Source organism: Sphaeramia orbicularis, chromosome 14 (assembly GCF_902148855.1).
Source record: "Sphaeramia orbicularis chromosome 14, fSphaOr1.1, whole genome shotgun sequence".
NCBI lineage: Eukaryota > Metazoa > Chordata > Actinopteri > Kurtiformes > Apogonidae > Sphaeramia > Sphaeramia orbicularis.
Window position 1 is genome coordinate 34,069,780 of NC_043970.1, and position 22,133 is coordinate 34,091,912.

General features: G+C 36.4%; 2 protein-coding genes across 7 annotated transcripts; one reads left to right on the forward strand and one right to left on the reverse strand.

The window, feature by feature from the left end:
* The first annotated feature begins 1,616 nt into the window (after positions 1-1,616).
* On the forward strand, positions 1,617-20,239 carry mettl27 (methyltransferase like 27). 4 transcript variants are annotated; one of them, XM_030154349.1, is made up of 6 exons: positions 1,617-1,625; positions 17,929-18,058; positions 18,186-18,314; positions 19,227-19,362; positions 19,550-19,642; positions 19,735-20,239. In XM_030154349.1, the coding sequence occupies exons 2-6, from the start codon at positions 17,939-17,941 to the stop codon at positions 19,935-19,937; spliced, it is 681 nt and encodes a 226-aa protein (XP_030010209.1). In that variant the 5' UTR covers positions 1,617-1,625; positions 17,929-17,938; the 3' UTR covers positions 19,938-20,239. The 4 variants fall into 4 exon arrangements, with proteins under 4 accessions (XP_030010209.1, XP_030010207.1, XP_030010206.1 ...); XM_030154347.1 differs by lacking the exon at positions 1,617-1,625 and adding an exon at positions 12,881-12,946 and having other exon boundaries at positions 17,934-18,058; XM_030154346.1 differs by lacking the exon at positions 1,617-1,625 and adding an exon at positions 14,441-14,456 and having other exon boundaries at positions 17,919-18,058.
* On the reverse strand, positions 2,597-14,313 carry nf2b (NF2, moesin-ezrin-radixin like (MERLIN) tumor suppressor b). Of its 3 annotated transcripts, none has more exons than XM_030154343.1 (17): positions 13,978-14,313; positions 13,568-13,682; positions 12,917-13,042; positions 12,474-12,596; positions 12,253-12,336; positions 11,748-11,816; positions 11,524-11,606; positions 10,690-10,765; positions 9,621-9,758; positions 9,406-9,480; positions 9,199-9,312; positions 8,986-9,108; positions 8,577-8,794; positions 7,737-7,839; positions 6,541-6,671; positions 6,302-6,420; positions 2,597-4,543 (listed from the first exon to the last, which is right to left on the reverse strand). In XM_030154343.1, the coding sequence occupies exons 2-17, from the start codon at positions 13,655-13,657 to the stop codon at positions 4,506-4,508; spliced, it is 1,710 nt and encodes a 569-aa protein (XP_030010203.1). In that variant the 5' UTR covers positions 13,658-13,682; positions 13,978-14,313; the 3' UTR covers positions 2,597-4,505. The 3 variants fall into 3 exon arrangements, with proteins under 3 accessions (XP_030010203.1, XP_030010201.1, XP_030010202.1); XM_030154341.1 differs by having other exon boundaries at positions 6,252-6,420; XM_030154342.1 differs by having other exon boundaries at positions 6,248-6,420.
* Positions 20,240-22,133: the final 1,894 nt, after the last annotated feature.

The window sequence follows — 22,133 nt, forward strand, 5'->3', positions numbered from 1 at the left end:
ATGAAACCCTTGATAGGATGGATTCAGGACAACACAAACACACGATGGGTTAATATTGAAAAACAACAATGTCAAGATCCCTTACAAAGCATGCCCTTTCTAGATGCACCCACTGGAGAGATGTCCGACTGGACCAGGGTCACTTTTAAAATATGGAATAAAAAAAAGTTTGCATTTCAGCTCCCAAAGTTAATTTCATCTTTGATAAATATTGGCTACATGAAGTCTTTTACACCCAATAATCTAGACAACAGCTTTAAAAAATGGTCAGAAAAGGGATTGATTTACCTGCATCAGCTGTTTGATGGTGGGATATTTAAGACATTTGAGCAGTTGAAAGATGACTTTGATCTCCCCAGTTCAAATTTTTTTAGGTATTTGCAACTTAGAACTTTTCTGATGACTCACAAGGAATGGGATAAATTCGCAAAACCTACACCCCTAGAAAAGTATCTGATAGAGTTACAAACTGGTGATGGAGAAAAGAAAGTAATTTCTAAATTGTATAATATTTTCTTATTTATGAATCAAAATAACTCCTCGCGGATAAGAGGGAGATGGGAGGCAGAGGCGAACGTGGACATATCTGAGGATGACTGGCGCGATGTATGTACGGAGGCACATCTGGTTACAAATTCTAATACATGGAGGGAATTCAAATGGAAAATAATCATTAGATATTTCAGAACACCAGAAATAATGTCTAAAATGGATCCCCAACATCCCAGCTCATGCTGGAGGAACTGCGGAGCCCATAGAGCTAATCACACTCATATATTTTGGGTTTGTCCTAAGTTAAGTGTGTTTTGGAGGGAGGTGTTCAATGCCGTGAAGGAGGTTTTTAAAATGAACATCCCACAAAGCTTCACAGTGGCAGTTTTGGGAGTAATACCTGAAGGTCTGGATAGAAAAGCAGATAAATACCTTTTGAATATATTATTCACCGCTGCCTTAAAGTCTATAACCATCAGCTGGATGAAACCAGAACCTCCCTCATATAATACATGGATTCAAAAAGTTTGGGATATTTACCAGATGGAGCAGATCACACACTTGCTCCGGCTTCAGAAAACCATATTTACTTAAAGATGGGAACCTATGTTACCTTTACTACTGCAATAATATTTACTGGTGTTGCAAGAACACTCCCTGTTATCAAAGTGCTGTCAATCTACCTCTGACGAAGATTTATATCTACAGCCTTTTTTATTTTTATTTATTTATTTATTTATTTATTTATTTATTTTTTTTTTTTTTGTTTGTTTTTTGAAGTAATCATTGTTTGCTATAATTATTACTGCTTTCTTAAATTTCATTATATGTGTCTGTGGAGGTGTATGAGAATATATTTGGAGCTGTGTAGGGGGAAAAGAAATTAATTGAACTGTATAATTGAATGTATAATTGTACTGTACTGAAAAAAAAAGAGAAAATTTAATAAAAATTAAGTTTAAAAAAAAAAAAAACACAGTAATGCCCCGTCAGAGAGCAAACTTTAATTGATTGCCATTCCAACATTTATTTCAATATAAAGTAGCTTCTTGTTATGGATAATCCCTTATGGTCCAACTAAAGCAAAAATGAATTTAAAAGTAAAAATGTGGGTCATTTAACAACACTAATCTGTCAAATTGTCCCTAAAATGTCCCGTCAGAGAGATTTCGAATACCGTGTTTTGACCCTACTGCAGATCAGGTTTATCAAGAACAGGAAAGTGTCCACTGTGTTGGTTGATAAGCAAATAAAACAACAAAACCCATGAATATAGAAGAGAACAGCTGTGGAATAGCTGTCCACTTTAGTGACCAGTATGCATGAAAGGGCTAATGGTAACACACAGCAAACTCAGCTGCCACGTTATAACTTGCAACTTTAGATCAAACCATCTGTGAGTGTGTGTACTTGGAATCCAAAATGCAAATCTAATGCACAAAAGCAGGAATGTTGCTTAATCAAAAGAATTCCAAAATACATGTAAACACAAATTCACACCAGACCTTTATTTTGATGGGAAAACTGTTTTTTGTATGGATATGGGTGACACTGTTTTAACCCTAATCATATGCACCTATATTCATTTTTGAGAACTACAGAAGATATAACTGATTAAATCTCAATGCAATTTAAAAGATACGTCTACGACAGAATGTACATTTCCAAGTGAAATACCTGCAGTCTGTTATTCCAGGTTAACTGCTGATTAGATAAACGTTGAAAATGTAATAACATGTCAACTCTTGTCATATCTAATGTAGATACATATTAATGAAGAGGTAGCCTGTTCATGTTTGATGTGCAATTCCTTTGTACCACCAGGGGGCAGTATCTCCCTGATCTCTCAAAGCCAATTTCACCTTCTGCTGTGGTGACTATGTTTAGTGTCTGTGCTTGAGCATCTGTTGTCAGTTGCATTTATACCATGTCATTTGCAAAAACTGAAAGAAGCAGGTGAGATGAAAATGATCTTATTTACAATATGACATGTTCGGATAACCTGCATGTTTTTATGTGTGGACTGGAAAGTAGATGAATAAAGCAAAGGCCTGATTAACGAACAGCAGCCTCACCAAAGGAAAACAAACAACTACTATATTTCTAATACTACTTTTATTGCTGACTTTTATTGCTATTTCTGATTGCCAGTATATGTGCTCTGACTTTATGAATTCTGGACTATAATATAATCGTCTGTACTTGTGAAGCGAGTGCTGTTTACACACTATGGCTGCATTTTGTTGATACACAAGAGCAGTTAATAAAGATTCAGTCTTTACTCAGAAAAATCCTAAACAGACACAGCAAAAACACAGAGAAATAGTGTAATACAATCGCTGTAATAAGCTACTAAACAGGTTACAAATCAATAACAAAACAATGCTGTGCACCTGAATTTAAACATTTTTGTCACTTCCTTTTTTTTCTGATGTGAGAAATGAAATGTTTTTAACACTGCACATGAATTTCAAGCAAGAAATTCCAATGGACATAGACAAAAACAACAAAACAATGAATTACAATTCCCAAAAGACCCCCCCCCATAAAAATATACGTCAACAGGATGTCAAAGGTGATAGCGTACTCTTATGAGGCATAAATAAATAAGAATAAAAGTGAAAACTGAAGCAGTTTGTTGTGAACAAAAATAATCTTTTCACTGACATCTGACACTCTACAGTTATCTAAATCCAAAATTCACTCATTTTGTAATCAAACCACAAGGGCAATATTGAACTGATCATTTAAGTCTTTATTGAAATCTAATATTTAAGCTAATCTGATCTAGCATGTCAGACTTTTGGCTTTCAGTCTCTCCCTTTTTAGCAATATATTTAATAAGGAGTGTGGCTAAAATAAATGTTATCTTCCACTGTTGACAGGAATCTTTGTTATAACCTATTTAAACAAATGCATTCATTTTAAAGTTAGTTTAACATTACTGTAATTCTCAGGGGAAAACACCTTTAGATACGTAGTGATTGTCTCTGACAAACCCTGAGAAACCCTGGTGAGATAAAACAGACACCAAGAGCTATTTGTGTTATTCTGTAAGTTGTCAGCAATGAGAAGAACGACACTTAGTACATTCTAACAGTAAAAAAAAAAGTCTAATTCAAGGCACATAACAGTCTAGTGTACAAAACATAAAACCTTAAAATGGCAGAGCTCAAGCTTGTAATTGTACTGTATTTCTATAAACTACCATCATGAGGCAATAGAAACGATACAGGCACCTGTGTGGGTCAGTACAGACAAGTCATAAACCAAAAGTAACACCTCGCACATACAAATGAAACAGAAAGAGCCAATACTGAATTAAATATGTTGTCAACATCCCTGCACATGCCTGCTTACCCTTTTTTTTTTTTTTTTTTTTTTTTTTTTTTTTTTACTATTTTAACACACATTGGATTGAACAATTACTTTTAGTGTTCAAGGCTACACTCAGCAACAGCTTGGAAATGCATCATGTGAAATGTTGATATTTAAGACCCAATTTTACAAACACACCACCAGTTAAAAATGGAAATGCCAAAAGCTTTCATGTGCAATAATGTCTGTCCTGATAAAAAAAGATATACCAAATTACATATGATGCAGGAACTCAAGACTGAAATGACAAACTTATTTTGTACCAAAAAGTTAAATCCCAAAAGGCACTTATTCAGACTTATACTGTATTATTATATATGGTAGATTTGACCATCTCAGAGCTAAGAATCCCTTAAAACCACAAAAAAACCATCATGAAAATCAAATCAAAGTCAATCACAGATCCGTCTTCAGCACCATATCGAAGCAGTGTTCACTGTGTATAAAGAGCAGAAGGTGCTTTTGTGTAACGTGTGGTTCTGCGGGCAGTGAGAGTGGATATGAAGTCTCTCCAAGGCACATGGCCGTAGTGTATGCTGACGAAGATTAATATTTTGAGATGTTTTAGAAGAACTGAGGCGCAAGAGCTGATATCTGCTGATATTCCTCATCTTGTGCGAGTAGATCACACCTCTTCATAAAAGGCCATCTGAGACATGTACGCAGAGTTTCTCTGTAAGGAAAGAGAAAATTCTGACAATGAAGTAACTGTGACTGAGGTCAGAGAAGAATGTCAATACAGAGATAAGAAGACCTAACACGTAGGGCTGTCATGATAATGAAACTCTATCCCATGATTAATTATCATAAACAATATTTTTCGTTCTGTTGATTTTATGCCACTCGTATAGTACAGCCTAACAGTAGTTAGGTTACAAACACAGTGAGAAATCTGGCTCACAGGACTGGAGTGGAATAATCCTACCATTGAGTGACTATTTCAGTCAGTAACCTCCTCCTTTTTCACAATCTACATGTTGCTGTTTTCAAAGTCAGACTTAATACATTAAAGACCAACAACCTCTGAGCTACACAATGAAAAAGGAAAGATATGACAGAAAATACATCTATTTATGTAGCATTCATTTACAGAGTTTTTGCAATTTTCAAAATGTCTAACCTCCCTTAGCGTAAATGTTATAGTAAAATAACTTTTCCTCCAACAATATTTTGCCAAGACCCTGTCACTGCATCCTGCAAGAGTTTTTCCCCCTATTCCAGAGTGACAGAGGAATAGAGTGCCAGACTGATCTCCACTTCTGGCACAGTCCTAACGAAGTATGGTGATGCAAGACAACACAGACTCTACACCTAATGAAGACAAACCATTTGTTGGCACTGAACACTGGAACACAAAAAGAATGCATTTCTATTTAGCTTTAAGGTTAGGAAACCAAAACAGGACAGGTCTTACATAAATATATGACATATACAAAGACATTACTGATAGTCACAGATACTAACAGTGAAAGGATTTTCTGAAATACGACTGTGCTAACAGCGGTATACCACAGGTAGTACACATGATTACATACAATCAGACTTCAAAAAATGAAAAAAGTACCCCACTGATAGACATGAGGTGTAAGGGGTCATAGAGGAGTACTGGTCAAAAAACCTGTGAAACAATGTGAAATCAGTGATAAATTCTGGCGTTTCTAGTAGCTTCATCCATTACTGCAAATAAAGATGGCTACTATGACACAGATTCCTACAACTGTAAAAATTATACCAAAATCCCAGAGTGGGAGGTACCATGTTGCCTGTGTGAAGTTATTCGGAGCCAGAGTCTGCACAGTAGACATTAAATACACCGAGCAGCCAGCATTCAGGACCATGACTGGTCAATGCAGCCATCAGTCGCTCATTTGTCATAACATTAAAAACATACATCTGAAAAAAGAGGAGTTGAACCCAAAACTATTTGATGAAATCTATTTAAAAGTGGCATTTGGGAAAATTTAATTAGATGCGTATGTTGAGCTTTTAGTTTGGCAGAAGTCCAGCCAGCAGAGGGAGACCAAGATACTCAACATAACTGCTATAAACAATCTCGAGTTTCATCCAGCTGTTTTATCCACACAGGAAAGGATACGATTATCATGATGATGCAATATAATTTCTGAAATCCTGCTCTAAAGGTTAGCCTATTGAGTGTTTTACTTCAGTGTAATTTATTTGACTTCCTTTGTGTTTTCATTATGAGTAAAATCAAGTACAGTTGACATTACTATATCAAGCAGAAATATGCAAACCATTTAAAACTATTAAGGACTGGCTGACTGGCATATTCACTCAACCACATAGTCAGTCAGCAGCACACTCCTGATATGCTGAGGATAAAACAGTGACTTAATGACCGAGACAGTGATCTTACATACGTTGCTGTGAGGTATGTACACAGGCTCCTGTGCGTATCCCCTCGCCTCACCGTGGAGGCTGTAGAGGCCGGCCTGCTGCTGCTGCTCCTCCAGCTTCAGAGACTCAATTTCTGACTTCAGCTCCTTCAGCTGGTCCTGCAGGTGTTTACTTTTCTCCATGTACTCCAGCCTAGGAACAAAAAAGCATATCCAGCGACGTGTCAGCATTAATGCGTAAAAAAACAAAACATACAAACACAGCCTCTGTGTCTTTAAAGCACCACTGCAGGAGATTTCAACTCTAGCTCACCTCTCTCTCTCGATCTCCATTGACAACCTTTTCATGTCAGAGTCTTTAAAGTCCAGACGCGAAGATGATGTTTCATAGGCGAAGTTGGACGCTTCAGGAGGAGCAGGGGGAGTGGAATAGGCTGCTATGAGCTGGAAAATCACATTAAATAGATGTCAAAAAACTTAAGTTAAGCACATTAGCCCACAACACAGTGTTCTGCCTTTACCCATCTGACTAGTAGTCAACATTTAACAGTTATTCAGTTATCAAAGAAGCACTTAACACAGTATAACAAAAATTAAATCAAAATGTTTCCATCCAACCAAGGGAAATGGGGAGTTGGGAGTTATTTTGCTCATTTCTGTCCAAATATGTTAAAACAACTCTACACATTATTTTATGTTGTAAGTACAGTGAAAAGTAAATTCTTAAAAATACATTATCACATTGTACACATTTTTCAATTGGCAAATTCGAGCACTTTTAAGGGTCATTTTCAAATGTTTCCAGCACAGCCCCTTATCGCTAGAGTAAAATATATATCTACAGGAATACATACATTGATCTTTTTTTTTTTTTTACTTTTTATCACAATGTTGTACATTGTATTATACTATAAACATCTAAAGTTATGTTTCATAATAGCAAAAACTATAGAAATTAAAGTAGAACACAAAGTTTTATCCAAAAAAATAGGGAAACCACTTGGCATTCTTCAGACACCCTCGCACAGAGCCAAAAATTAAGATAAAAATTTACCAGGAGTCGACCTGAGAACACCCGCTAATTTTGTTTTTTGACACAAAGTTTTATTTTTCAAAATGTATTACCTCTCTGTAAGTAGCTTTGGCTTGCAATCTAGCCTCACAGAGCTAATATTAAAAATTAATTAATCAATCACATCAGTTATAATTGCAAGCACTTTCCAGACCTTGAAAACACAACATTGACATTCAAGCATTTTCAAGGATTTCAAGCACCTGTACGAACCCTGATTATCAGCTGCTTCTTGTTGTCAGTGTTAAATGACATAGGCTGTGGAGTAAAAATTGGAACACTAAAAATGCTCTAAATATCTCATACTAAATGATTTACACTAAACTGAATTTAAACACATAACACAGAGATATTAAGTGAGATGCAAGAGGAGCTGTATTTATTTCTTAAAAAAGACAATGCAAAGGGCATGTGGGCAGCAGTATATGTCACCGTACTGGATATGTTGTTTTGGTGATCTCCAACAGCTTCTGTTTTGCTCTGCGCTCCGCATCCTTCGCCTCAGTCAGATCCTGTTTCAGGTGATCTGCCTCCTTCAGCCTGAAAACACAGCTCTGGTTGGTTTAAAGCTGACAGGACTCAGCACTACTGTGTCATACTGAGAATTTGGGAGAGGAGGAAATACAGCCTAATGGTCGCTAATAAGAGGTTCTTGCTGAAGAGATAGATTTTTGCCTTTAAATCTTGCCAATCATTAGTATTTAGAGTGGTACATTCTACTCTCCTACTGAGAAGCGACAGGTAAGCCTTATTTATTTACTTAATCCATGTAAATACTGTAAGTGAAAAACAAAATCCAAACTAAGCTCTCAATACACTGGAGGTGTTTTGGGAACGTTTTACATTATGAGATTCTGAAACACTTAACTATGTGCTTGTACTGTAATCATCAGTAACCATAATGCAAAATTAAGGTAAAAAGTTAAAACCTGCAATTACTCAACATGGAAAGTTAAGGGGAAAAAAGTAAAATGTAGTCACTTCTTGCAATGTGGAGAAAGAACTTATTTTACTTTTTAGACAGTTATCATTAAGGTGATGTCCTGCTATTTCCAAGAAACTCTGCATCAGGAAGCTCAGATCCCTTCACTGGACTAGACTGACTAATGCTGAGAGATTTCTGAAACTGTCAGTGTATGTAAATGTGTTTGGCACTTTAATGCCACACAATATTTAAGAGGAGACACTCTATACCCCTAGTTATGACCAAAAATAAGCAGTTTATATTGAAACGGTCAAGAAATACTTGATGAAATGCAGTTCTTTGAGACACCAACCTCCTCTCAGACTGCTCTACGAGTTTGACAGCCAGCTGCTCCGCCTCCCTCATCTTCTGCTCCATCAGTCTTTTTTCCTCTTTAGTTTTCAAGGCTGTGACCTCTAACCTCTGCCTCTCTTGCTCAGCCTCTGCAGCTTTGTGAGCCAACAGCTTTGCCTCCTCTTCAGCAATCTGGGCCTTTTCTGCCAGTAGGTCTGCGGTCTCCTCAGAACGCAGCTGAGGAAATCACAATGTAGGATATTAAATCACAAAATGGGGTAAGATCAATCATTCAAATTATTGGTATGGTGATCTGGCTTCAACTTTGATGGGTGAATTTTATCTGGACCGGATAAATCACACAGATATCAGCAAGTCATGGCTATGGATTGAGCACTTGTTTTTTTTGTTGATGGTGAAGCTCTTACCAGCGCCTCATTGGCCAGTCGGGCCTCGTCCTGGAGCTGGAAAAGCCTTCGTTCCATCTCTTCTTTTGCTCGCTCTGCCTCCTCCCTCATCTGTTTCTCTCTGGCCAGGATTTGACGTTCCATCTAGATTAAAGCAGAACAAACAAACCATCACAGCTTCTAGTCTTCAATCCGCACACTAGACTAACTTGCTATTCTTTTTCATCCTGTGACCTTTTTGCGGGCCTTCTCCTCTTTAGCTTGAGCCTTCATCTGCTGCACCTCAATGGAGTCAACCTTCCTCCTTCTCATGAATAGATCGTGGTTACCTATACACAACTGTAAAATCTAAAAATCACAGGAGAGAAAAGCCAGCATTATGTCATTTCATTCAATTTTGATAAAACTTTGATATAGCTGAGCAACAATAGTTCAACTGACCAGTTTGTTGACCCGCAGTTGAGATGAGTAAAACTTGAAAACATCTTTTTTCTTGTCCAGAGGTTTGATTGTGAACTACAAAAAAGTTAAAACAATTTCCTCTTTGATTCTGCCACAACATTCATTAAGTTAAACACATTTATTTTTTCACTTCTTTAAATTTATCAAGAAATTAACATTAAGAGTCTAAACTGTACACTGTATATTTTATTTACCTCCTTTTCGCTGTAGGAGATGTTGCGAATGCCGCTCCAAGGAAAAGACTTGTTGGGGTTGAGTTTGCTGTTGGGGCTGTAGATGTGAAGACCCTGAGCATCCACACCGAGCAACAGGTCTGTGTCCCTCTTATTTTGCTGTAGACATGATTTAAAAACAGAAACAAAAACCATCAGGACTAAAGGGGCCCCATTTTCAATATGTTATGGTGTGGATAATCCTAATCTGGCAGAAACAGAGACTGATTAATTTTATTGATCCCCATTGGGAACTTAAAGGTAAATTAGCTCAAGAACAGAAAAGAGAAGAAAAGCCAGCAAAATGAAAAATAAAACAAATAATCAATGAATTAATCAGTGAATTATTTACGGAAATTTGATATAATGCTTTCCAGAAAAATTATACTGAAAGTATCATTAAATAAATAGTACTGTCTGTACTTTACTATCAGTGGAAATATGATATTTTACAGAAAACAATGTATCTTGGGTCATTTGCATCATTATTAGTTGCTAGCATGGCAACTTTATCTAAGTCAGTTTATAGTGAGTTTAACACTTTTTGTTAACACTTAAAGTGTTGGTTCATCCATTTTATCCTGCAAGACTTTGTGCTTTTCATATTTTTCTGTTTCTGAGGAAATTAAAGCCATGATGATTAGATTTGCCTCCTGATGTTTTTACCACAGAGAAGAACACGAAGATAAGCTGTCAGGCACCCAAAATTTACAACCGTCAACAATGATGAGCTCAGAAAAATGAGAAAACTGGAGGCCATCAGGCAAAATGTGATAGGACTGAGAGTGACCTGCAGGTGGCTGTAGACATTTGACTGTTCAGTGAGACCCATTGTACTTACAAAAATGTGGGCATATTGTTTAGTTCATCAGTGAGCAGGCTTGTTTTGTGACTTATCTGTCTGTTGTGTAAAGTAATATAAAGGTGCCAACAGCAAGTCTAAGCTTCTGCCATTTAGAAACACAGGAAAAACCCTGTTTACTGTTTACAATGTACACTTTACAAGAAGTGAGAAAAACTGTCTGTCACAAAGACAGTCATTAACACTCACAGTTATGGCAAAGTAGCTCACGCCATACATCTCGAGGTCTTGAGCAATCTTTAGGTACTCCATCTCTGCCTCATCCCTGTACAGACATTATGAAGGACAGATGGTATATGAAACTGACACATTTATAACACTTACCAGGATTAATGCAGTGTTATGGTGCCACTCACTGGAATCAGGCCAACATGAAAACAAACCACTCCTATACATGGACTAATAATAAGATTTATACATGGAAACTGAAATCTAGATACTAAACACTTCATAAACAACTGACTGTTTTGTGTGTGTGTTTTTTTTTTGTCTTATTTGTCTTTTATATGAAGTACTGTGTAAAACTCTTAGGCCACCATTAGCTTTGTTGTTTGTGCAGGGTTGTTAATAGCACACAGGTATATTGACTAGATTGTTTACTATGCAACAAAAATCTGTGAAATATAGTATACGTACAATAGCAAACACACAAATAGAAGTAAATAAACTGCAACGAAATGGCTTCACCATGCAAAAGTCAGTATTTAGTATGCTCTTTGTTCCCTTGACCAAAAAGTCCAAACAATGTAAAACATGATGAGTGGTGAATGAAATCTGGGTCACACTAAATACTTGACACTTTGGTTGGTAGAAACAGTTTTTTCCCTCCAAGTATTTTTAGTACATATTTTCTGTATATTCCAGTTGTATCTTGAGGGTGAGAAATGCATATATGTGGTCAATATACGGTCAGTATTTAATTCAGCACTGTACACATGTAAGCACAGACAACTCAAAAAAAGGTGGAACTGACACTGTGTTGATTATCCTGGTAAAAATAACATCTAATAATCTGAGTCTTACCTGGCAATGCCTCTGTGCTCTGCATACCAAGCTGTGATCTTCTCCTCCCACATGTCAGCTGTCATTTGATACTGCATCAGAACCTACAAAACACAGAAAACATCAGAAAAAATACAGTACTATACATTCTCACTTTTTATGTTAAATAGTGAAGTGCACCAATGCAAATTTTATTTTGTGTGAAGAACCACTGTGCATATTCTAATGTGTTATGTTCGACTTACTCTCTTTGGTAAAAGCTCATCTTGTGCAAGGAAGCCTGGCTTGTGAAAATTTGGGTCATAGTCTCCATACTGAGTGCAAAGGGTCAAAAAATAAGGAAAGAAAAAAAGAACAGAGGCTGTGAATGTAACACATATTGAGTGTAATAATGGCAAAAATTTCATCAACAGTACCTAGTTATGTCAAAGGAAAGCATACACTGATTTTCTTTTGTCTTTAGGTGGCTAAAACATTGCATTATGCAGCTTCTGTGCCATGTTGGTCATGTCAGCTTCCCCACCTTCGGCAGGTTTGTGAGTGTTACGGGAAAAACTAATACTGCTTGATTTTTTTTTCATGATTTAGACATTTATTACTATATGACATACATTTTTAATCAGCTAGTATCAAACTCAGAACTTATATTTATTACTGCTTTACACAGGCTTAAATGGATTATTATTAAAATGCATAGAGAATGTGAATGACAGAAAGGGTCTATTAACAAAGTTAATAAAGTTTTCTCACCTTGGCTTGAACAGCGTATGATGCCAGCAGAACAGAAGCTTCAGGGGAACAGAATATCTCTTCATCTAATATTTGCTTTTTCACCTAAACACAGAATGTGATTAAAGATGCATTACTAAAGTAAGGAAACATTTTTAACCATTGACAAAATTACAACAAAGAACTATTTCATCACAGGAGACAGGGACATAGGTTAGTTCATAGAAGATCAGCTACATTACCTGTAAGAAGAAGAGATGCTGAGTAATCTCTTGGACCAATTCTTCTTCTACTTTTTCTGGGAAGAACTTAGCCAAGAAATGAAATGTTATTGGGGAGTCCTTGGGAACTTCCTGGTCCAAGACCTAAGCAACCAAATAAGCAGAAAATACTATGAATGGAATATAGAAGAAAGGGAAACATTGTGTTCATAAGACCACGTTCATATTAAAATCAGAATACAGAAGCGTTAGTGAACAATCACTTTCATAATCAAAAGCTGGAAATGTAATCATCAGGAATAATAAACAGAAAACTAAATCAAACATCAAGCAAAAATTATAGTTCTGGGTTTACTGGTGTGAAGACATTCTTTAATTAATTCATCTTTATATAGTACTGAATACTGAATGACTATTTATTTATTACAGTCTTGAGCTCCTCTCACCACAATAGGCTGACTCACCCGTTTCTCTGTTTTCAGCCAAGCATAAGTGTCCTTTACTGTGTATCTCAGCCCAAAAAACCAAGTCTCCCTCAAGCCTACAGTGCGACACACCAGGTCAAACAGATCCTTACCTTTCCATTTCACCTGAAACGCAGAAACAGCAACAATGAGACTTCCAAATTGAAAGATGTAGTTAGTTGATCCACTTGCATTACAAACAAATAAAATACATTTTTATAAAATAAAACTGCGTCCTTTCACAGGCAAGTGGAGAGATAACATTTCAGTCAATTCAGGTAACTTCAGACTGTGGCTACTGGATATGTATGGTGTAAATTAGCCTAATTTCTAGGGATGCAGGATGGAGAAACAATTATCAGAGTAGCACATCTGTGCTAAAAACCAAAACATCAGCAGAAACAATCTGATTTTTATTCAAAGAGGAGCTTGGGAAAAACAGGAAATGGCTTTCCATCTTTTTATGTTTTTCTCAAATATTATGAACTTCCATAGTTAACATTAGACAATCAAAACTTAAGACGATGTTGAGGTTCAAAGCTATTGTATATATGGCTATGCATAAACTGGGATGGTGTATTACAAAATACTGCAGAGAAAGAATTTTAAGAGAAAAAAAAACATAGGAGGAATAGTAAAATTGGACCATACCTCACAGCTGAATTCCATTTCAGCATCCATAGTGATAACTTTGACTTTAAAAGTCTTGGGCTGTTTCTTCTTTAAACCCAGTATAGACATTTTGAGGTTGTAGCTGTCAACCAAACTACAGAGAAAACAGCAGCACTTGCAGTCAGTAACTATTTGCTATAAGACAAGGATTGATGTTTTACAAGGATCACGATAAAAACACGTAAAACTCAAAGTCACAAGGCACATATTAGTTAGCTAATTGGTCATGTTTAACTAGACAGAGAAATCCACTAATATCGCTGTTGCTTGTTTAGTGTAGGTCTCATTTCGAAGAATTAGCCATCATGTTAATTATTTGTTTTAGACATAAATCAGTGTAATCTTGATTAGAAAAGAAATATAAGTAAAATGCAGATAAGGCCCGTTACCAGTGAGTAAAGTTACAAACTTCTGCCGTCCGACAGTGCACGGAGGAGGCTGGGCTTTTTGTTGGGGCGACGAATGCTAAGCTAACTAAATGATATTTCTAGCAATGATAGCTTTACAGCTATGCCACGAAAACGGACCAAAAAAAGTTGTAGGAAAACCGGAACTTTTGAGAGCGCTCCATGATCAAATGTAACATCACAAAATACGTCTCGGATATTAAATAGTGATCGAATACAATTTGGAAACAAGTTTTGACACACTTGTCTGTAGCTAACGTGTTTTAGCTGGTTAGCTCGCTATTAATGAGACTTTCCAGAAGATTGTTTTGATTCTCTACAGGTGGGAACTGGAATAGCAGCGGGATAACAGTACTGCGCATGTCAGTGAAAGCAGAACGGAAGCCTACTTCACGTGATGTCGTATTTTTTTGTTTCCTACCATTTCACCGAGAGGATAGAATCACAGAAAGCAGTATCAAGTAAGATTTAGTCTTTAAAGTATTTATTTTGTAGGTTGAATGAATCTATTAAATACAAAAATAAATTAAACAAACCATAAACAAAATCATAAGAGTATAGAAACCATAAAATGCACGTCTATGTGCTTTATCGGGATGAAAGCTATGCTGTTAGCTAGGTTCGGATTTTCAGTGAAAGCCTCAAATGAGGAATACACGCCCAGATTCATGTACTGAAGTGTATCCTGGGAAAAAAAAGTGTATTCTGGGTTCAAGTTGTGTGGCTGCTGTCTGTGTGGTAAGTGTTAGAATTTAGTCTCTGTGAGTGGTTGTGGCAATAGACTGAATTTTATTTAAGTCGTTTATTGTGAAGCAGTTGCATCTTGGAATGGAATTGCAGTCGCTTACACTCAAACTAGTTATGTTAATCATGAATCTTTTTACCAGCGAGTTATACCTACTTCAATATAACTTCAATAATTACGCAAAGGAATCAGTGGCGTTCTTTCTGCGATACTGTCATAAAATGTTAAAGATATTTTTTCTTACTTTTATGTTATATAATGAAGTACAGTAAGGTCCATAACTATAGGAACTGTGACGCAATTTCTGTAAAGTTGTCTATTGTACATCACCACAGTGGATCTGAAACTAAACAATGAAGATGTGATTGAAGTGTGTACTTTTAGCTTTAATTCAGTGGGTTTACCAAAAAGATGGAAGATGGAAGATGGAGCGACATCCAGCCAAGTCCAGAAGTCTTGAGGAAGATGGCATTTCATTGTCAAAGTCTATAATCATGAATGTAAATACAGAGGGGTATTAAACTGCAGTGAAGTGAGCCACACTTTAAAAAATCTTCTATGGAACAGGAAAAAAAAAAAGAACACTTGATAATGGAAGTTTTGAACCTCATAAAATAATTTCCCTAAGAAGCCACATGATAATTCCAGTTCTTTTATTATTGTTTGGATTATTGTTCAGACTGATGAGTACAATGAGTCTGATGCATTTTCAAGAAAATTTACTGTCAAAATTGTTAATTTAAAGGCAAATTCCATGAAATAATATCGATCATCTCATTTCTTAAACTTTGAACCCTTATAAAATCAATTCCTTAAGAGGTCACAGAATAGTTCCAATGGATTACTGTTCAGACTGATGAGTACTATGAGTCTGATGCATTTTGAAGAAAATTTACTGTCAAAATTATTAATAATGTAAAGGTAAACTACATGAAATAATATGTGCTGATTGGCTCCTTTCTCTGTTGTTAGACCAGCATAAAAGCATTATGTGAAGAGGTCACAGAACATTTCAGATGGTATTTTGTTCAGACTGGTGAGTACTGTTAATCTGATGCATTTTCAAGAAAAAGCACTGTCAAAATTAATAATTATTGAAAGGTAAAAATCTTGAAATGATGAATGGAATTTTTCTGTGACCTCTTAAGGAAATTATTTTATAAGGGTTCAAAGTTTAAGAAAATGAGCTAATCAGTATTTTATTTCATGGTCTTTGCCTTTAAATTATTATTAATTTTGACACTAAATTTTCTTGAAAATCCATTAGACTTATAGTATTCATTAGTCTGAACAATAATCCTCTGGAATTACTCCGTGACCTCTTAAGGAAAGGACTTTGTAAGGGTTCAAAGTCTCCATTATCAAGCGTTCTTTTTTTTTTTCCCTGTACCGTAATGTCTAGGATAGACGTGCATAGATTTTTAAAGTGTGGCCCACTTGACTGCAGTGGGTAACTGCAGGGTGAAAACCAGTGGCGACACTCAGCATCAGGAGGGCCACATCAGAATTTGCCCAAAAATATATAGAAAAAAAGCCTGCCCTAGGTCTGGAATAAGATTCTGTGGAAAGAGAAAACCAAGACTAACTTGTACCAGAATAATGATGGTAAGAGGAAACTATTAGGAAGGAAAGGAACATCTCATGATCCAAACCAGAGCATGTCATGCGTCAAACATGGAGGAGGCAGTGTTACAGCATGGGCATGTACAGTTGTCAGTGGATCTGGGTCACTGGTGTTTATTGATAATGTAACACTGATGGAAGGAACAGGAGGAATTCTGAAGTACACAGGTCTATCCTCTCTGCTCAGATTCAGACAAATGCTGCAAAACTGAAGAGATGGCATTTCATATTGCAGGTCGATAATGACATAAAACATACTGTAAAGGCAATCCAAGAGCTTTCAATGGTAAAGAAAATACATGTTCTTCAATGGCCAAGTCAGTCACCTGATCTTGTGGTGAGATAGATGTATTGGATCAAAAATGGGCCTCAGTTTCTGACTGGGCTTTGTTCTGCTTGCAAGGAATCTTCCAATCAGTCTTTGAATGAATCACCAGGAGAATTCAGCATTCATGGCAACAGAGTTATTATTTATTGTTGACAAAAAACGCAAGAGCAGTTCACAGTGTTACCAAGCTACACTAGAACTACTCCCATCCAATGAATCAGATTACTTTGAAAATGCTATCTCAGGACACACCAAGTCTGTTTTTTGCGCACACAAATGTCTGACATGCACACTTGTTCGCTCCTGTATAGCATCTCCTAACAGCTGCCCACCACAACCTCCTGAGCATTCAGAGATGGAGGGTATGTATTGATTGCTGTTACTTTTTCAGATCTTTCCCTGTAGCTCACCCCCACCCCCCACCCCCCACCCCCACCACCTTTTTTCATACATACACCACTACAACAGAGGATTCCTTCTTTCAGCAGATTTATGTGATAACGCTGAATGGCCTCTCAGTGTAAATCTTCAGCACAGCTATGTTGAGGCAGACTTCACAGACTTGTCCTTTCCATTTCCTGAGTCTGCTTATGGTGATCATATGTTACTGGTTTTAAAGCCGAATTGTCATAGGTTGCCTTCATATTATATCATATGCATAATTTCATAAACACTCAATAATAGGATTTTCCAACTTGTATACACAGTATATTTTCATGTGTCTTCATTAATATTTGTTTGTGTAGCAGCTTAATAAAACATCAACTTTTTGCACATCACCCTTTTGAAAAATTGCACCGCAATCTCAACCCAATCGTTCAACATTCTTGTCAGTCATTGGAGATTAAACTGATGGCAGACAGACCCACAAACTAACAGCAACTGAAGAGAACTATACTAAAAGCCTGGTAAAGCATCTCCAAGTGGAAACTCAGTGTTTGGTGATGTCCATCAGTAACCACAAAGACTATTATCTAAGTATTAAAAGCAGTACTTATATTTATAACGATCAGAGTTTGTCCAGTTACTTTTGAGCATCTGAAAATGGAGGGACACTTAAAAAATTGTGCAATTCCTAAACTGTCAATAGAAAGTTTTTGATAAACCTCTTGAAGTAAAGCTGCAGGTTCATGCTTCAAATCCACTGTGGTGGTGTACAGAGGTGACATTGCAAAATATGTGTCAATGTCCAAATATATTTGGAATTGAATGTATTATTGTTTACAGTTTTTAACAGATCTGTAAATATGTCAGCTGCCGCAAACACGTTTGAACACGTGAAAGCTGTTATTTTATCAGTTCATAAGAACACTTCATCAAAGGACAAGATCGATTTCTACAACACCTGGGCAGAGAACTATGATCAGGTGAGAGAAGTAAGACATTATGCAAAGCAATGTGTTTTATCATTGCTTACATTTATATTAAAGGTCCTTTTACAGATTATGTGAAAACATAACTGAATGAACTGTTCTTCTTATATCCACTCAACAGGATGTGGCTGTTTTGGACTATCGTGCACCAAGTCTGGCAGCAAAAAGCATCTCCTCTCATTTCAGTGGTGATCGTGAAAGAGCTGTCGTGTTGGATGTGGCCTGTGGCACAGGAATGGTGGCCAAACAGGTGAATTTACCAGAGAAGAACAAAATTACACACAGAATTTCTTGATAATGATTATTGTCAGCTGATACAGAAAAAACTGCAAAGAGCAGCAGCAATTTTTATCTGTAAAACATTTGGCTGAGTTCATAGTTCATCGGTTTAATGCAGTGATTCTCATCTCAAAATGCGAAGACGTCTATTGTCCACTATGTAATAACTGTATTATTTATCAACCTTGCAAGGTTCCTACAGGGTCTTAAAAAGTCTTGAATTTATAAATCTGCATTTAATAACTTAAAAAAGTCTTTAAAATGTATTAAATTTGATGTGGTAGGTCTTAAGTTATGTTACCATAAACTTGTTTGCTGTGTTGTGTTTAAGTGTGTATGGGAAATGTCCAAGCTGCAAAGAAAGTAACATTTGTCGACTTCAACCCAACAATTTATATTGAAATTAGGAACCAGTTATCACAAACTTTGCAGCCCCTGGTAAGAAATGATTCAGAATGGTGGGAATCAAGGTGTTGGAGTAAATAGATAAATGTTCCTAAACTCTAGGAGTCAAATTTTTGCCAGTATGGCTGTGAAATTGGTATTAAATTCTGTCTTAAGTAGTCTTAAAAAGGTTTTAAAAAGTCTTAAATTTAACTTATAGAAACCTGTAAGAACCCTACCTTGAAAACGTAATACTAGTCTGCATTTAATACTTCCACCCTGCACACAACAGTACCTTATTTCATTAGCTTTTGTACATTTTATCTGAATGTAAACTCTGCTGTTAAATCTTATGTTTAAGTTGGAATTCTGCACATATTTCGTCCACATGTTTGAATCCAAAGTGTAGTCCATATTTTAATTTTCTGATATCAGTTCATCACATCAGTGTTTTAAATGTTAAACTGACTGAACTATGGTCAGTGGTAATGTTATTCAGTTAAAGGGTCTTGGATTTGGGACCTTTGTGGGTATCGACGGAAGTGAGAGTATGCTGGAGTTGGCCCGAAGGAGTGGACTGTACCAGGACCTCAAGCAGTGCATGCTGGGAGACGAACCTCTACCTGTTCAGTGGGGTAATTCAGTAGCTCCTTAACTTGATTACTTTTTAATTTATATTATTAATACTGCATGCCCTTTTATAATTTAATTTTCTATTTCATTTTAAGAGCAAACTGCCAAAATGCCACAGTTTTTAGTTATGTATTGGGGACCTTATTTTCTTTTTAATACCAGTTCAGTCACTCCTCCTTCCTCTTGCAGGTACATTTGATGTGGTTGTGATCGTTGGAGCTCTGAGCGTTGGTCAAGTTCCAGTCAAGGTGGTCAGAGAGTTGTGCAAGGCTACCAAGCCAGGTGAGGTTTCGCTGGTTTGTCACTAGTATCCTTCTGGTAGGTGGGTAATTAACGCTGAACAATACCACTGCACTGATGCCTCTTTCCACTAGGGGGCCACGTTTGCATGACAACAAGAAGTAATCTGGATAATGTGGAATATAAAAAGGCTCTGGACCAGGAACTGAAGAAAATGGAGGAAGAGGGAATCTGGAGTTGTGTAGAAGTTGTAAATGTGGACAACTGGGAGAGAGCAGTGTCAGAGCAGGAAGATGGCTACATATCTGGCACTGTTTATGCCTATAAGAAGCTGTGACTACAGTGTTGCCCTTAAAGTTGGAATACAACAGTTTTACCTCTTCTTGTGAAATGACTGTGGTAATGTGATTCATTTGTAATAGTGTGACTGGGACTCAGTATGTAATCATTGCACCTGCTCAAAGGTGTTTACTGATATGTATAAATAGGAATAAAAATGATCCCAACTTTACTGGTAGCAGTAGCGGCACATGTTTGACCCTATCTGTCAACGGAGAGTAAAGTAGAAGTAAAAGTCAGAATCAAGTCAAATTATTTGTCAGGCTGTTCTCCAGCTGGAATCAGACATAGTTAAAACATGCAATTTAAAAGCATAAAACCTAACAACATATAAATCTGTGTTCCTCAGATCAGGGTGTCTGTTTACTCTGATTAAAGTTGAACAGTTGTTTATGATTCTGCAAAAAATGTTGCAAAAATCATAAATGTTGCATATGCAAACTGTATGTATGGCATATAGATTATGTACAGATATAGATGATATAGATGATGCTAAATTCTTTCCTAAAGAGTGATTGCATGACTGCATTTAAGTCATTTGTGAAGATTTCTTTGTGCATTGATATCTGCTCATGAATTTATCTGATAAATTCGTGAGTGTGAACAATAATTATACACTTTGTATCTCAATAACCAAGATCCTCTAGTGACAGAAAAATTGATTGTGTCCCTTCTGTTGATTTTACTGATGTCTCCAGTAAAGTTTCTTCTAAAGTATGTGTGTTGGTATATATTAACATGTGTTGTGCCCTAGCTCTAAGGGAACAACATAAAGGAAACACCCAAGAATGCTTTAACCGAATGGAAGCTTGTTATATAAGATAAAGGAAAAAGAAACAAAGGAGTTGGTGAGGTTATACTGAGAGGACTTTTTGTCCACTTTTAGCTGACTTCACTAACTCATGTGTCAAACAGTTTCGCCAATATTTATTTTGTGGGCGAAAACATGTTGGGACAAGTTGAGTCAATGGCTCAGTTCACCACCAAAAGTTTACAGATGTATAGAATAATCTGGTATTAGATAAGTATCCTTATCTGATATTGTTCAGATAAGCTCAACGCTAGAAGACAGTACAAAGGAAAGACAAACACAGGTTCAGAGTTCTTAGATTATCTAAAGAGAGCTGCAAAGCAAGTGTCTGAGTGTCACAGGAAGACCTGTCAGTGTCTGATGAAAGTCAACAAGATAGAAGTAAAATAAAAGTCTTACAAAGTCTATTTCTGCAAAGAATTCATACATATATTGTCAAACTTTGCTGTACAGAACAAGGTTTGACATTCATTTTTCTAGACACACATGAATGAAACACCATGGGTAAATAAGTGTAAGTAATATGTGCATGTGTAAATGACTGCTGTACTGTATGCCTCAGGTTTATGCACTAAGCCCTTGGCTAGTGTTTGGGAATAATACCAGGGTTTACTTTAATACAAAAACTATCTGCAATGATGTGAAAACACATTACTGATACTGCATTTGTTAATTTTTAAATAAGTCTACAGTCTTTTCCTTTTATTGCTTCAAACCTATAATCAGTCTGCAAAGACGTAATTAAAAAATGACTCATAATGTATTCATTAATATTTAAATGTTTTAAATATTTTAAGTGCTTTCATTTCCTAAATGTAAAATCCGATGGGAGGATGTGAACTCCACTTTGGTTTAGCAAAGTTCTGCATTTTGTATATCCACCGTATCTGCCTCATGTTTACAGAGAAAATGTACAAAAGAAAAAGACCCATCAATGAGAGATCGGGCTGGAATTATACACATCTGTGGTTTACAGAAACTTATAAAAATAACGTTTTTTTCTGATGACTGGTTTGAGATCCAAGTCCCAGTCTGGGTTAGAAGTTAGACAGGCTCAGTCTCTGCCTGTATTTAAGTCACGTCTAAAAACGCACTTTTTCTCATTGACTTTTAATCAATGAATGAGATGTTTCTTTAGATTTCCTATGTTTGTACCAGATTTGAATTTGTCTGTTTTTATGATGGGTGTATTTCACTATACTTAGCCCACTTTGCATCTTGTGTTATCACTGTTTTACTTATTTTTTCCCTTGTTTTATATATGGCACTTTGGCCAACTGTAAAGTTTTTAAAGTGCTTTATAAAGTTGTTGTGGTGTGGTGTGGTGTAGTGTGGTGTGGTCCGGTCCACATATCCACATAAAGACTACTGAAAACATATCAC